A 16964-nucleotide genomic window follows, 5' to 3' on the forward strand; every position below is an offset into this window, starting at 1 on the left:
CTTTGTGATCAGATTCTGAATTATTAAGATTTCAATGCACAAAATAAAATTTATTGATTCCATAAATATTTTTGAAGAAACAATACCATAACCTTAGCCAAAATATCAAATGCTTTACCTAAGCTAGTACCAAAATGCCTTAGCTTACTCAGCAAATCTTGTTTTCTAATTTTGAGGCATGGGTTAAGGACTGGAAAAGCAAAAAATAACTAAAGCAATTAACCCGAACATAATGTTTCACTTTTGATATAAGCTTTTCCATTTAAAACTGCCTAATTTAACTAGAGTATGTTTTCTGTCCTAAAAGTCCTGAATTTTTAAATGTCCTGAATTTATGCCATTTAAAAAATTCAGCTGCATAAGCATGTAGGTGCCATTTCCTAGCATAAGAATAATCCCCCGTATGAAATTAATTGATTTTTGCCTTCTGCAATATAATAATTCCAATAGCTACACTGAGCACCTACTTTATTCCATGTGATGCTCACATCACCTTGAGAAGGTAATTATCATGATCGCTGTTTCACAGATGAGGAATGTGATGACCAGATGTCCTAGCTGTCTTGCCCTAGGCCATACATCTAGAAAGAGACAGAAACAGATTTCAAACTTCAGTCTGACACCCAAGACTGTACTGTTTTCACTACATCATGCTGGATGCAACTATCCACATCTAATATATATTTGTTGCCTCCTCTACCTCATAAGCATCAGTGACTCAGACATTATTCTTTACGTAGCGCTTCTGCAGTGTGGAACAGTACTTGTTTGGAAAAAAAATCCTTGCAGAAACAAAGGGCAAACACTCCTCATGTGTGGTACAGCATTCATTACTGAACAAATGAAGCACCTTGGTCATTTTTTAAAATCTCAAAATTGCGAGTACAAAACCCCTTACTTTTCAAAATAGTTTGCTGTTTCAAGGATTTCCTTCTCTATTATTTCTGTACCCTCAACATTTTGCATGAAAAATTATCATGTCGAAGAAAACATACAATTGTGCTATTAGAGATTCAACAATTGCTCTACTTTATTCTAATGTTACCTGCTGGTATTTTCTTTTTTTTTCCTTTCTTTCTTATTTGACTCTGGTGGTTTGGTTTTTAAATATAAAATATGGTTCATTATCGCTTTTCTCAAGAATTCTTTGTTGTTGTCTAAAAGTGTATTTAAATAACAACAAAACCAAAAGACAATGTGCCTTAGAGAAACAACATGAAGCAAATATTCTTTCCATTGGACTGTCGATTCTGAATAACATAAAGAATAGAAATTTACTTCAAGAGAATTCATTGTTCCTTGTGGGACCAGCACTGTACTAAAAGTGTAAGGGGTGCAAGAACATTGAGAAATGTTCCTTACTCTCTCACAGTTTACAGTCTGGCTGGGAATTCAAACATATCCTCAGAGGCCATTTGATTTACTGCACAAATCAGTCCCCAAATAAATGATGTAGACATTCAGTTGTTTATCAGGGAATTGTGAGAGAGATGTGCCTGGGGGTGGTGGAAAGATGTAGTTGAGGAAAAGTTCTGGCTTAGCTGGATCTTGAAGATCATGAGGTATTGGACAGAAAGAACTGGAATGAATTGAGAGGTGAGGACGTAGAATCAGCAACAGCATGTGGAGATGTTAGAACTGAAGCTGGGAGCAGCAGATGGGTGGGGTCCATCAGGGCCCTGAATGGTGCTATGAAGGCGGCATAGTTTGTTCTCTGTGGCTTTCCACCAGCCGTTTCAGTGCCTCCTCTCTAGGTACCTCCTCCACTCTCTCTTGCTTTGCTTTCCTACAGGCAGCTACACTCTGTCCTATTCTGGAGGGCCATTAAACTGTTAGCTGCGTTTTTCTATAGGACTCTTGAAGGCTGAAAAGTCTTTAAGATGCAAAGAAACAGTGAAATTTCAAGCCAATGAGATACTTGTATCACTGTTCTAGCTCCCCTTCCATTTCACAGCATACATAAGGCCCAGAATGATATTTTGATGGTTCTGCAAAGTTAGTTTGGATTTTGGATACGATCTTGCGGATACTGGTAAACCATTAGACGTTTATGTCTGGTTCTGAATAGGATTTGATAGTCTTTCTAATGAGATTTAAAAATTAACAAAAGAGAATGCTCATACTCATTTTTAAAATATTTCTGAACCTTGACATTTGTTTCTTGTAGCATCTTGTAGCACCAATATCCAAGCAAATATATCTACATTTTCCTGGCCATTTTGTGCTCTATTTTCCTTCACCTCTTTATGTCCAACTTAAATATGGAATTTCCAGATTAAATAGGCTTTCTCAATTCATTTTGATACATAACACAACCACGATAAAGCACTTTCTTAGGCACGAAAGTAGCAGTCTACAAAGCTTGGTCTTTTCCAGTTTGGACACTGACAAGAAATACCAAAAACGCGCCTCTCTCTTTCATGATTATCCACAATTCCTGGGACTCCTCGCAGAGTAAGTTTCAGCGAGCCCAACTACACACTAGTTTGGAGACGGTGAAGACGGGCGTTTAGCGAGACTTGGCCTTCCCACATTTTTTCTGTTTTAGACACAGAGAGGAGAAGTCGAGAAGAAGAAAGATTACTAACAAACAAACAAGCACACAAATCTCGCCCCCTTGGCGCTTCTCGGCGGCGGGCGGGTCACTCCCCTCGGCACCCGCCGCGCCCCGCCCCGCCCCGCGCGCCCCGGGCCGGAAGGGGGCGTGGACGCCGCCGAGGGAGGGGCGCGCAGACGCGCGGCGGAGGCGGGAGGTGGGGGCCGGCTGGCGCTCGGCTCCCAGCCGCGCTCGCTCGGGCCACTGGCGCTCCCGCGCCGCGCCAGGCCGGCTTCATGTGAAGCGCTGGCCCTCCGCCTCCTCCCTCCCCTTCCTTCCCTCCCTCCCTCCCTCCCGTCCCCTCCTCCTCCTCCTCCTCCTCTCTTCTCCTCCTCCTCCCGCGTCCGCGCCGGCTCCCAGGGGCCCCCAGCCCGGCAGGGCGCTGACAGCAGGGCGGGGGTCCCCGCCGCCGCCTTGTCTCGCGCAGGCTCCGGCTGGGGCCGCGGAGCCCCCGGTGTGGCCATGGACCGGCCCCTGGTGGCGTCGGCGGAGGCGGAGGAGGAACTGGAGTGGCAAGTGGCGAGTCGCAGGAGGAAGGCCTGGGCCAAGTGCCGCAGCTCCTGGCAGGCGTCGGAGACGGAGGACCTGTCCACAGAAGCGACGACGCAGGACGAGGACGAGGACGACGAGGAGGACCTCCCGGGCGCGAAGCTGCCGGCGGCCGCGGGGAGAGGTCGGTGCGCCGGGCCGGACAGCGGCGGGGACGCGGGGAAGTTCGGGCTGGCGGGCCGGGAAAGTCTCGTGCGCCCTGGGCGACTGCTGGGAGTTCTGGAAGGTCCGGCCGGGCTTGAGGGGCCGAGGGCAGAGGGGACGCTTCCGACCTTTAAGCGCGCGCGCTTGGCAAGGCGACTCCAGCGTCAACATAGACACCCCGGTGCCATCTCGGTTCCCTTCAGATGGACGCTGAGACGTGTTGCTTAGGCTGCATTTGCCCTCAGTCGATTTTCCTACATGGGAGTGTCCAGGTTGACCCCACCATCAGAGTCCCCCTCGGGTCTGTAACGAGCTGTCCCCTCGCTCTGCCCCGCAGGAAACGTGCCCAACGAGAAGATTGCTATATGGCTCAAGGACTGCCGGTGAGTCCTCGCTTGCGCCGCTCGTGTCCCGGAGGGAGATCCGCGCAGATGGGACGCCCGAGCAGAGTGACTCGTGCCCCGCTCCTTGTGGGTCCCATGGCCGTTGTAAGCTAAAAACCGGAAAGTGAGCCGGCGGACAGCTTCCTCGTTTAAGTGATTAGACATGGAAGTATGACCGCTGATTATTTGGTGACCCTGTTGACAGTTGTTAGGACTTCAGATCTGCTGCATGATGTTAGCATCAGAGATCAGAAGCCTACGACAGATAATCATGCCGTGTTACTATGTTTGACTTGTTTTTATTCGAAAGGATTTTCACATTTCACGCAATATTTTATTTTGCTTTTGTTTTGACATCCGTACATCTGGCATCAAATCATTTCCCGTTCATATGTGTTTTAGATTAGTTTAATTTACTTAACTACGCTAACCGGGCTTTAATTTTATTTCTGTGCCTTCATTCTGTTTGGAGAGCTATTAAAACTAGCTAACTTTGTTCTTGTAGTTTACTTCTTGAACATGCATTTGTCAGATGGCACTGGAATTCACAGAAGGGAAATAGAGCTTTGAAGGCATTCAGACTGTGTAAATCTGTTTAATTACATGCTTTGGGAGCTGGTACAAAAATGTTTGATAAAGTACAGAGGAGATGAATGATATTGCAAGTAAATCTTACTACAGTAAAATGTGCTTGTTTTATATTTTAATTATTTTTTTCCAACTTGTTTGCTACTTGTAAACTCTCTTGTGAAGAATGTTGCTTTTTAACTTTTGTTAGGCTGTTTGTTTCTGCACATATTTCTGCCATCTCAAGGGGCTTTTCTTAATCTTTTGTTTAAGTACCAGAGTTTGGGAAGTCTTTTTTTGGGAAGGGAGAAGTGATTCTCGTATATGCCACAATATGAACGCTTTTCATTACAGAACTCCTTAACCTTTATTGGGGGTGTCACAGACACTTCTGAGAGATGATGAAGTATATGAACCTTCTCTCCAAAGATGCACACACATAAAAGTTAAAGAGCAAGAGAAGAATCACATTATGTTTATTTTATGATGTATAGGAATTAAGATTGTATAAGAGATCATATCAAGTAGACAGTAAATAAGTACATCTTTTAAGATAAATGCAATAGGCGAATGTCAGCATTCACCAGGACACATCATCTCTGAAAATTCCAGAAGTTTTTTGCTAATCTTGACTTATATGTAGGCAGATTCTGTAGTCTGCTGCTCCTTCCCTCGTGGGTTTCCTTCATAGGTTTTCTTCTTATTCCCTACACTTATACCTATTCTGTACAAAAGGGACATTCATTTGTACCCGGGAAAGCTGGAACAAATAGTCTTTTAATGTGGACTTTATTATCACAGATTTGACTGCTAGAATATATGCAACTGTATTTTTTTTTCCTATAACAATTTAGGATCCCTCCCAGAGTTGGGCATCTGTCTGCTTTATACATTATGTACAAATGATCTGAAGACAGCATTTTTTCCTCTGATAAGTTCTCAAATATTCTTTGTTTTCTTTTTGCTGTCCATATCCTGAATAAACATACCATGTTGTCTTTCCTTAAAGGGAGTCTTTATTTTGATACCCATTTTTTTTTGGCTAAGTGGAAACAAGTGAAGGGATAGTTTTTGATAGAATTTGGAAGAGTATATATAGAATTTGGAGAGCACTTATAAGAGTGAGGGACTTGTTTTTGAAGGAGAATGCCAGTTATATTCTGCCTATTTACCATTTTCTTTTAGTGTATAGACCCGTAGAAACATCTGCAGAAGGAGTAATACAGGGTTTTGTCCCAACTAAGAAAGTAGCCATCAGGGAAGAAGAATGACCTTTTTGAAGGCATAAATTAAGAGTTTTATTAAAATATATATAAAAACTTAGCTCAAAGCTTTTATTAATATCTTTATGGTAATTGCTTGTGATTCTTTTACATTTCAAAAGCACTAATTTTCAAAGAACAGCCATTGCTTGTATATTTGTTTGCAGAAAGTTTTAACATTTAATTGGCATTTAAATAATATTTCTTTGAAACTGGTATTTTTATGATTGATCCCATGTCTGATGTGAATTTGTGACACGTATAAATTGTTACTGAAAAAAGGTTTGTATCACAAAATAAGCAATCTGTTTCTTACTTGAACTTAGTTTGGAGAAGGAAATGAAAAACATTTAAAAAAAGATTTCTGAGTTATCTGTGTTTGGACTACAAGAATGTGAAAGAACTTTAGTAATGGCTAGTTCTTAACGTTGATTCTCAAGCCGACTTGTTAGTAATTTTCTTTGCAGAGTTAAATGAAGAATATATGTATTTTTTAGTTTAAAAGCAAAAAATAAATTTCAGGCTTCTCCATTTATATCAAAAAACATAGTCGTTGGGGTAAGGGAGGCCCTGAGTGGTGCTCTGAAATGCTAATGATAGATTTAACAGATGAGGTTTAAGAAAACTGTTGAGCCTTATTTTTAACTGGACTTTTTAATTTTATTGAGGTAAAGATTTGTTTTCTTTTAATTCTGTTTCCTGTTTTTAGGGAAGGGATTGAAGGGAGCAGACATTTCTTAATGCCTGTTGTCATTCTTTTTCTTTTTCTGTTTTTGTAAAGAAAATACCAGTTCATATCATTTGTAATTGCCATTCTTGCTCTCAATTGCTGGCAGATCAGACATGTGATTAAATCATTCCTGGGGAACTGACTTGACGATGGGTATTTGCTTAGTTAGTAGGATATTACTTATGTAATCTACTTGCATTCCTTGTGTGTTTAGAGGAGAGTTAAACTGTGATTAGAAGCTTGCTTCGCTAGAACCCTGTAGGTGTAAGGTTGTGCAGTGACAGCTTTCCAAGACTAAGGTTTCTATGTTTTTGTGGTTTCAGTACCCCTTTGGGAGCCTCACTGGATGAGCAAAGCAGTAGTACACTCAAGGGTAAGAGAAAGTTGCCTTTCTAAATCTGTTCTTTATGAGGGTCCTACTTCATTTGTCCTTTGAGTGAAAGTCTATGTATGCATTTAAGACTGATGTTTATGTTTATAAAATATGCTGTTCTGAGATAGAAGCCAAAAGGGAGAAACCTTGTCATAAATCATAAAACAGTGTTGAGTTTAAGCAAATTACCAAACCTTCCCACAATGTGAAACTCATATTTTTATTGTCTAAAGATATTATAAAGGCTAAATTTAGAAATATGATACATGAACATAAGGAAAATATGTATTGAGTGAACCAGGTCAGCTTTCGTGCAGCATTTCCTTGCTTACATTAACTGACATTGCCACACCTGAAATTTTACCACCTGTGCAAGACAGCATTCTAAAGTTCAAAGTACAACAAGAATATGCAGGTAGTGGCAAGGCATTTAAAAAACGTTCACAGTATCAGGAAAATCGAGCTTGAGTTGCTGACTTAATGTAAGGAGGGCAAAAGGAAAGATTGCTCCAGGATCTGGTTTTCCATGAAGCTCTTCAGTAAGAAATGTTATTTAATTGAGCATCTTCAAAGGCTGAATAAGTATAAAATAGCCTGTAGATTGACTTCTAACAACTTACCTCGCTGCAGATCATGGTTTCTTTACGATAAAGTAAAAGCTTATACTTGCTTCTTGAAGTTATATAATCAGAATAATGTCTGAGTACATTCGGGTCTGAAACACTTTAATGTATCTTACATTTTGCTTGGTCAATTTGTTTTAACTGAAACAGTGGTTTTTATGTGGGAGTCGGGAAGAGCAGAACACCAGGATGAATCTTCTAATGTTTCTTTCAGGTGTGCTCGTGAGAAATGGAGGAAGTTTTGAAGATGATTTGTCATTGGGAGCTGAAGGTAAATTTGTTTGGAAGAACTGTATTTTCATATAGTTTTAAAATTTTAAAAAAAGAGAAAGTCGAGTGCTTTCAGGTTTATGATCTTCAGAGCCAAATTTAAAGGTCTTGAAAATGGCTCAGACATATTTTACAGAAGCTTTTATGTGTTAATAATCTAGTAAGAGCCTGTATGATATATGTAGGAATGGCTCTGAAAAACCATTATGAAATGTCTGTATGTCTTGCTTGGACTTAAATTCTTAAAGGAACTGTTTGGGGGCAAACAATGGTGATAAAACTGAGGGAAGGATTGTCCCGAAGAAGGAAGGAAGCTTAAATATTTATCCATGAGAAAACTAAATTGAAGCTTATTTTTAGTGTGAGGTAGCCTTATGTGAGACTTACAGCTGCAGCCTGTCTTTCTCTTTGCATTCAAGTGTCTCCTGTCTTTTCTCCCTTCCGCTTTTTCCAGATTTTTAGAAAATTAAAAGTTAAAGACAAAATAGAGTTATTAGAATTTCATTAGAAATAATTATGCTGATGATTGCATTAGCATTTTAAAAGTGTATTGTGCTGTGTTTAAATTTTCACAGATTATGTAATCTTTTCCTGTGGATTCATAATAAAGCTTTCCACAATGTAAAATTATGATTTTTTAAATTATTTGATTATTTTACTGATATTTTTAGATTATTGGTAGCTGTATAGCTGGGTTATTAATGTGTGCTTTTATAAAGAAAAAATTAAGGATTTTATTTAATCTTTCAAAGTTATAAGTTGATGAATAGTGAATTTATCCACTGAATTTAATATCCTTGATCTTTTGCTCTTTTAAATCAATCTGTACGATAGATTACTTATTTGGAAACTTCTAACATTGAAAACCCTAGAATATGTGAATATATTAGTTTTCATTATTGCTGTTAATAGGGTTTTAAGGAATAAACTCTGTAAAGAACTTAAACTTAACTTCTTCCCAATCAGTACAGTTGAACATGTCAACCCCTTATTAAAATACATTTCAGTATTACTGTAAATAGCACTTTTGATATCTGCCTTAGTAGTTTCACAATATGGAAATCGTTTTTAAGACTATTTTTTTAGAGCAGTTTTAGGTTCACAGAAAAATTGAGGAGAAGGTACAGAGATTTCTCATATATTCCCTGCCCCCATATATGCATAGCCTCCATCATTATCAATATCCCCCACCAGAGTAGTACATTTGTTACAACTGGCGAACCTGTAATGAGGTATCATATTTACCCAAAGTCTGTAGTTTACATTAGAGTTCATTCTTGGTCTTGTACATACATTCAATGGGTTTGGACAAATGTATAATGATATGTATCATCATTATGATATCATGCAGCATATTTTAACTGCCCTAAAACTGCTCTGTGCTCTGCCTGTTCATCCATATTGAATGATTTTATTGGAAACCAGACCCTAAAAAGGAGTCCCAGAGAAGAGTGGACCTACTGTGTTGTTTTACTGAAAATCATTTCAAGATTATTTTCATTCATTCAGTAAATATTGAGTGTTATGTGTGAGGCACTTCTCTGGTTGATGTACAAAGAAACATAAGAAATTGCCACGACTTTGCAGATCAGAAATGAAAAAAAATTCTGGTGTGTTGAAATAGATATGTTTTTGATTAATTTCATTCTTTATATTTGTCTATAAAAGTTAAATAGAGTAAATTTAAAACATTCTAAACTTAACATTAGCAACGTTTATCTATTTAGAACTTGTAAGTCTAGATACACTTGAAAGATAATTTTTAAAAGAAAACTTATGTTGAAATGAGTAGAAATTTTCAAAGTACGTACATGGAAAATTGGTTGTAACTGGAGTGAATTTTGAGCCTTAAAAAAAGCACATTGGAAGTTGATGTATACTCTTGTCACACTTAAGGCTAAATCATGTTTTTGCTCTTAACGTATTCTTGATTAACAGCTTTTAAACATAATAATTAGAACCACATATACCACATATGCTGTGTATCTTTTTCTTACTACTTATTTCTAAACTGTTAAACAAAGAAGTTTAATTGGTTATCTATATATCTTTTTATTGTAAACATTCAGTGGAAGTAGTTAGTTTTATACTACTAACAAACAAAAACAAAAACACCCTCCAAAAGCTACTGGTACTGTTCTTATTGATCTGCAAATTTAATGAGCCAAGACAAGAGTTTGGCGTATTAGGCGTTTAGCTATAATATTGTGGCTAATTTGCTTTCTTGATGATTGTATCATAATAGTTACTGTCCTACTAAAATTTTGCTCTGCATTTATTCTTTTTACCTATAGCCAACCACCTCCATGAAACTGATGCTCAGATTGAAAACTGGTATGTAACTGTGTGTGTTTTCTTCCTTTTTAAAATTGAAGAACATTTATGAAAATAAAGTTTTATATAATCTACTTTTCTTTGTAGCAGTAACATCTTGGCCAAAGAGAGAAGACTACAGTTTCATCAGAAAGGGAGAAGTATGAATTCGACTGGATCTGGGAAAAGTAGTGGGACAGTCTCCAGGTAACTTATTCTGAAATTATGCTGCAATGCCATTGTGTTCTAGATGACCTACTCTTTTCACTCTTTCAGTCTTGCATTCAGCTTGGTAGTATGAAATCAAAAGGAATCCAAAGTGTTTCATGGATCAGCATAACTGACAGGAGCTTCTTTTTTTTTTGTTTTTTCAAAATTAAGATTAAATAAAAAGCAACAAATATGTTTATAGTGCTGCTGGAATCCATTAATGAGTGTTTTGAGCCCTATCAACAACTTGGAAGAGAAACTCCATGGTGGAGTGACTTCTGTTCCAAAATCCTCCATTCTGACATAAAAATTGGAATAAACCTCTTTGATTTAAAGCTTGATATTTTTTTTTTTTTTTTTTTTTTTTAAAGATTTTATTTATTTTATTTTTCCCCCCAAAGCCCCAGTGGATAGTTGTGTGTCGTAGCTGCACATCCTTCTAGTTGCTGTATGTGGGACTCGGCCTCAGGATGAACGGAGAAGTGGTGCCTCGATGCGCACCCGGGATCCGAACCCGGGCCACCAGCATCGCAGCGCGCGCACTTAACCACCAAGCCACAGGGCCGGCCCTAAAGCTTGATATTTAAGCGTACATTTTTCTTCATATTAAACCAAAGATCTTTAAAATATATTAATATAAGCAAAACATGTGCCTGTGGAACCAGTTTAAACTGTTATCCAAATTATTGTGTTGGAATCTGAAACAAATTGACATTTTCTTCTCTTCAAGTTCTCTCCCTAACATTCTTGTTCTCCTCAGTGAGGCTCAGCCTGGGTCATCACTGGTGTGAGAGAGAAGGGATAATGAATGTTTAATTCCCAGTGAAATTAGAGCAGGAAGTTACCTTGGTGTATGTAACCCGTGCTCCTTGCCTTACTCCTCCTCCTTCCTAAGTGGAAGTGCTTAGAGAAAAGTTGAAAGTAAGCTCCTCCCTCACCTTCTGAGATCAGGCTGCTACCTGTATTGCCTCTTTTTGGATGGCCCAAGGTAGCAGAAAAGCTTGGGTTCAACAGAATGCTTCTTGGTAGCAATGTTCTACCAGCTTCCTAGTGTATTTTCCCTCTCGTTTCTTCTTTAATCTGTTTTTTCCTTATTCTCCCTCAGCTGTCCTCTAATTGTTTTAGCTCCTTTACTGGGAATCTCTTAAAATGACAAAAAAAATAAGGTGAGGAATCTTTTAGTCTCTTACTGTGTTCTTAGGGGTTAGCTCTTTTCCCCAATACTAACAGCTAAAGAGAATGGACCCTTTTTAAGGGCTATTTATCACGTTTAGTACACAATGTATAAAGATGCTGAAATAATGGTTTAAAGAGCAGAAGCTGTAGAAAAAGATTTTATCACAGGAATGCAGGAATATGAATTCATTTATAATGTGATGTGGACTATAAACTTATTTTATATCTTGATGTTTCTCTTTTCTTTTTTTGTAGTGTTTCAGAATTGTTGGAACTTTATGAGGAAGATCCTGAAGAAGTTCTTTATAATCTCGGATTTGGACGAGATGAACCAGATATTGCTTCTAAAATTCCTTCCAGATTTTTTAATTCATCATCGTTTGCTAGAGGGATAGATATTAAAGTATTTTTGAGTGCTCAAATGCAACGAATGGAAGTAGAAAACCCAAATTATGCTTTAACAAGTAAGGTTTTTCAATGTTAGCGTATTATTTTTAAAATTATAGCATCCACAGCAAGATGGTCTTATTTTAAAGCCTTACTAATTTCTACGAATAGCAGTGGAAATTTAATTACTGAGGTTAACACAATACCTGTTTTATTTATTCTGAATTATTATTCTATTTATAGAATTTAACTTGCCTATTCTTCCCCTACTTCCCAATCTTGACTTATTTAAGTGTTATCTTGTAGAGGAACACTTATCACGTTGCGGAGTGTAACTTGTAGAAACTTATACTTATCTCCAGATTGCTTTTGTTCAAGAAGGAATGTAGAGGAGGGGCCTTGTTACTATTAAATGAAGTTAGTCAATTTTAGGTGCTTTTCATAAAGCTAAAATAGCATAGGTAATTTGATAATTTTTAGTCATGTAGTGTCTTTGCTTATTTTCCCCTGGTGACCAGAGGTTCCAAAACTGAGATCCCTAGGTGGTTCTTGGATTAGCTTTAAGAGATCTATAAATACACCCCCCCATTAGGTCTGAAATGTATACTTCTGTATACTTTTATTAGGAAGACATTTGGAAGTCTTAATGGAGTCCAAACCCTAAAAACAGAATCACAGCTGTAGATCATTAGCTAGTTTTACTCACTGTTGTCATCATGCTTTGTGCTTTTTTCCAATGTAAATTCTAGTGCTTAGAGTGAAAAATCTTCCTCCCTCTCAACAGTAAATATAGAGAAGTTTTAAGTATTAGATAAGGAAAAAAATCTGGTTTCATAATCTTTGTGGTTTAAGTTCAGTTATTAGAATTCTGAACAATAGTAACAAATTAATGGATGTATATATATAAACATAAATATGTATATAATTAATGCGTTTTTCTTCCTGTAGGCCGTTTTCGTCAAATTGAAGTGCTTACTACTGTGGCCAATGCGTTTTCTTCTTTATATTCCCAAGTCTCTGGGACTCCTTTACAGAGAATTGGAAGTATGTCCTCAGTGACCTCTAACAAGGAGACAGACTCGCCTCCACCTTTAACCCGAAGTAACACTGCAAATCGCTTGATGAAAACACTATCAAAACTAAATTTATGTGTTGATAAAACAGAGAAAGGAGAAGGTAGTACTCCTTTCTCAGCAATTGAAAAAGGAAAGATTCTGAATGTGTCAGTGATGGAAGAAAGTGGCAGTAAACATGATCAGAAGTCTCAAAAAATTGTAAAGAAGAAAGACTCTTCTTCTATGTTAGCTACAGTTAAAGAAGAAGTATCAGGTAGTTCAGCAACTCTTATGGAGATTGCTGACGTGGATACACTTTCTGATGAAGCAATCGGTAATTTGAACCAAGAAACTGAAAGTGAACAAAGTAAAGAAACTCAAAGTCATGAGAATAAACTGGGTGAGGAGTCTGGTATTACGGAATCTGATTTAGGTGACGATTTCAACATGTCCAGCCACAGTGAGCTGAAAAATGCCAGTGTGTCCACACCTGAGAAAGAGCTGTGTGCACCGCTGACGATCCCATCCATAAGAAATATAATGGCACAGCAGAAGGACTCCTTTGAAATGGAAGAGGTAGGTAAAAAATAACTGAGTCTTGTTTCAAATAGTGAGTTAGGAAAAAAGTGCCAAAAAATGTTTTTAAAATAGATTTATACTAGAAAAATCATCCTAATTTTGACTTTTCAGGTATTCTGTGTTTCACAAACCAAGGAGTGGTCATAGAACTATGTGACGTGAGGGTCATGGGACAGTTCATGGGCTCCTCTAGATCCTGTCATCCCCTGCTGATACTTGACCTTTAACCCCTTTCTCTCTCAGTTTAAGATTTTGATGCCCTGAGAAAGCCCTGAGAGAGGATATTCAAATTCAAATCAATATTGCATGATGTTAAAAACACAAACTCTGAAATCAAACAGGTTTGAGTTCTGTCAGCCACTGAATTGCCCTGTGCCGTTGGTGAGCTTTTCTTAATGTATCTCAGTAGAAAGGGTAAGTGTGAAGAAAGCTTGGAGAATAGGTTGGGTGTGAGACTGGAAGGCATGTGAAGATATATACCTGAAGGGGAGGATAGGGAGCCTTGAGGAAGGAGGTTTGAAAGGCCACTGAATAGGATTTCTGTAAGCCCAGAAGACCAATGTTTGGTTACTTTTTTTCTTTAACCTGCTGATATTCCTGCTAGTTTACATAAATTTCAAATTGGACAAGATAAAAATATTCATTTTGATGAAGTTCAGCTAAAACTGCTTTTGAATAACGGGAGCTGATACTTACGAGTAGGAGCTGTATAGCTTGGGGTGGACACCGAACCTTGTGGCAGGCACTGTACTAGGCCGTTGAAGTCGTTTTCTCTCTCAGTCTGTGAGGCGGGCAGTGGTGGTCTCATTTTACACATGAGGAACTTGAGGCATATATGTACTGCTGGAGAGTTGTGGCTATAAATTATATAATATGCAATTTTTCTTTTTAAAATTTATTACACAATAGTTTTAGTAATAGCTCACAGTTTTAGAATCACATGGCATTATTTTAGGGGATTGGAAAATGGGATCATTGATTCTGCCCATAAGTGTCTTCTTAGGTGAGTGTGTCTCACATTAGTGAAGATTTCTCATTTATTGCAAAATTTCGATTGCTCATATAGCTATTTACCTTTTTTGTGGTCTTTGGATGTATCTTTTAACACTTAAAGTTCAACTAAAAAGTGAAATAAAAAGGGAGCAGGAGCAGCACTTTGAAATATTTTACAGTTTTTGTAAGCTTTTTTTTTATTTATATATTTTTATATTTCTATTTAATCCATAATATTTATTTCTCATTATAATGAATTAGGAAAATGACTACTTTAATTAAAACCTTTTTGTTCCGTTTCACTGTTAAATTCGTTTTTTGACTTTGTTTTGGTCTAAACTTGTCCTAGTGCTTGTGATTAAAGTGTAACTTCTTGCCTTCCATTAGGGCCACTCTTCTATGACAGTCAGATATGATAATGAGTTTCCTTGTTTTAATACAATAGCAGAGTATAAAAATGTGAATGGGGGTGGCCTGGTAGCATAGTGGTTAAGTTTGCACACTCTGCAATGGCGGCCCCGGGGTTGGTGGGTTTGGATCCCAGACGCAGACCTACACGTGGCTCAGCAAGCCATGCTGTGGGGGCATCCCATATACAAAAAAAATAGAGGAAGCTTGGCACAAATGTTAGCTCAGCAACAATCTTCCTCAAGCAAAAAGAGGAGGATTGGCAACAGATAGCTCAGGGCCAATCTTCTTCACCAAAAAAAATAATAATAAAATAAAAATAAAAATGTAAACAAACTATGTTAGATACCTGGAAATCTGATATCGGTGACTCAGATAAGGAGATACTCTTATATGTTGCTTTTTAACTTCTCGAATTCCTGAATTCTAAGCTATAGTTTTTTTTTTTTTAATTAATTGATGCTATACACAAAAGATCTTTAAAACCTTTATAAAGTGCTGATGCACTTTGGTGGCAAGTTAACATTTAATGATAGACTGGGGTTCTTTTGCTCCCTCTGCTGGCAAAAGCAGTTAATGGAGAAAGTAATGTGACATTGAAGTGAACATTTTTTTTTCTGAAGTACAAGATTACAGCCATTGGTGGTTGAACAATAATGGTAGATTTTTGTTTTCAAAAAATATATGATCAACCATAGCTATGTTGTGAATATGAGGAATTTTAAGGATAATGAATCCTTGTTCTTCAGATATATTTTAGATATGGAGAAAAAGCTCTTAGAATTGTTTTTTTTTCCCCTTTGGGAACTTTAAAGAGAGCATGTAGAACAATGGATAAAGAAGGGAAATAATGTGTTGCTTTAATTTCCTCTTCTCCCAAGCATGATTTGAATCGTACTGACAAATGAAGAAACAATCTTATTGAGGCAAACTTTTAGATCCCATTCAAAGTAGGTTGTTACTATTTTTCTTTTGGACTCCTTTCCCTTGAGGTTTGATTCCTACTGGGAACTTTCTTCCTGTAAAAAGAGTGAATAAATATAAGTTAGAGTACATGCTCTCTCTCTCAGTAAGCCAGTTTTCAGATTAGCTACTGCCAGCTGCTTTGGGTAACTAGATAGGAGAAATGTTGCAGACATGGCTTTGTTCATGAAGCTGCCTGATCCCTCTGAGGCAAAAGGTAAGATCTGGCAGTCACCAGGAGCAATGAGAGGAAATTAAGTTTAAATGTAAAGAGAGTTAAATAGATGGCAAGACTGACCCAGGCCTTGGAGAATGAAAGTGACTATTTCTTATGTTAAGAAAAAAAAAAGGACCAGAAACTATTTTTAATTAAAAATCAGTTTGCCTTATTAAAAAAAAAATGTCTTGTAGACTATTTAAAATGTTTCAGTGTATCTAAAAGTTGTAACACCCTACTCTTGAGTTTTATAATTCTAAATGACTTGGCTGGATAATTCTTGTGTTCTTCTTAAAATGGTTTTATTTTGAATAAATACGTCATGTTCACCCCCTAGAGCCATAGATGAATAGTGTGGATGACTCACAGTTAAACTGGAGTGATCCTACTCAGTAAGCAGTTGTTCATCTTTCAGGTGTGAGGAAAAATTTCTTATACTTAAATGTTGGAGGAAGGAAGTTTTATCTGTGTAGGTTATAAATAGGTTGTTCTGTGTCTCTTCACTCTGTAAATGAATTTATATTCAAATATAGATATTATTGGAAGTATACATAATTTTATAAGCTCTGAAGTTTTAGTATTTCTAATCCTGTCTTCACACTGATTGTTGATTTAACTAATGTACCTTATTACTTATTTGTAGCCATTAAGTTTCAGGATTCTTTTTATTATGTTAGGCTGAGTTAAAATAATCCCAAATCAGTCAGATAATTAATGGATAGTTAAATTGTTCCTTTGGCCTTTCAAATTTAACTGTATATGTTTTGCAGGCAAGTATTGTGTCCATAGTAGAAGTTGAACACTAACACATATGCACTGATGTTTGTTACTTCAAAGCCCAGTTAACCACTAAGTTTTATTTGATATTTATCTAAAAGACTAAGTTAACTTTTTAAAAAGTATTTACCTGACAATAAGAGTAAACCATATACATGTATGTGTGTGAGTACAACTTGGAAGGGGTTTTTTGGTTTGTTTTTTGTTTTTGGTGAGGAAGATTGGCCCTGAGCTAACATCTGTTGCCAGTCTTCCTCTTTTTGCTTAAGGAAGATGGTCCCTGAGCTAACACCTGTGCCAGTCTTCCTCTACTTTGTATGTGGGATGCCGCCACAGCATGGCTTGATGAGCGGGGTGTAGGTCTGTGCCCAGGATCCGAACCCGGGAAC

At 37.6% G+C, this 16964-nt stretch overlaps 1 protein-coding gene across 3 annotated transcripts in view; it reads left to right on the top strand.

Moving 5' to 3' along the window:
* Window positions 1-2775: 2775 nt before the first annotated feature.
* The window catches only part of ITPRID2 (ITPR interacting domain containing 2), a 38775-nt gene continuing 24586 nt past the window's right edge, over window positions 2776-16964 (top strand). For 2 of the 3 annotated variants that reach the window (XM_004426699.3, XM_087435460.1), the window contains exons 1-8: window positions 2961-3269; window positions 3627-3672; window positions 6555-6604; window positions 7442-7498; window positions 9792-9831; window positions 9919-10017; window positions 11452-11660; window positions 12532-13214. In XM_004426699.3, coding sequence (XP_004426756.1) covers window positions 3059-3269; window positions 3627-3672; window positions 6555-6604; window positions 7442-7498; window positions 9792-9831; window positions 9919-10017; window positions 11452-11660; window positions 12532-13214 — 1395 coding nt within the window. In that variant the 5' untranslated portion in view covers window positions 2961-3058. Of the gene's footprint in view, window positions 3270-3626; window positions 3673-6554; window positions 6605-7441; window positions 7499-9791; window positions 9832-9918; window positions 10018-11451; window positions 11661-12531; window positions 13215-16964 lie in introns of all 3 variants that reach the window. The other variant, XM_004426698.3, reaches the window with a different exon arrangement.

The sequence above is a fragment of the Ceratotherium simum genome, chromosome 9, assembly GCF_057802395.1.
Source record: "Ceratotherium simum simum isolate JZ-2026a chromosome 9, ASM5780239v1, whole genome shotgun sequence".
NCBI classification, from domain to species: domain Eukaryota; kingdom Metazoa; phylum Chordata; class Mammalia; order Perissodactyla; family Rhinocerotidae; genus Ceratotherium; species Ceratotherium simum.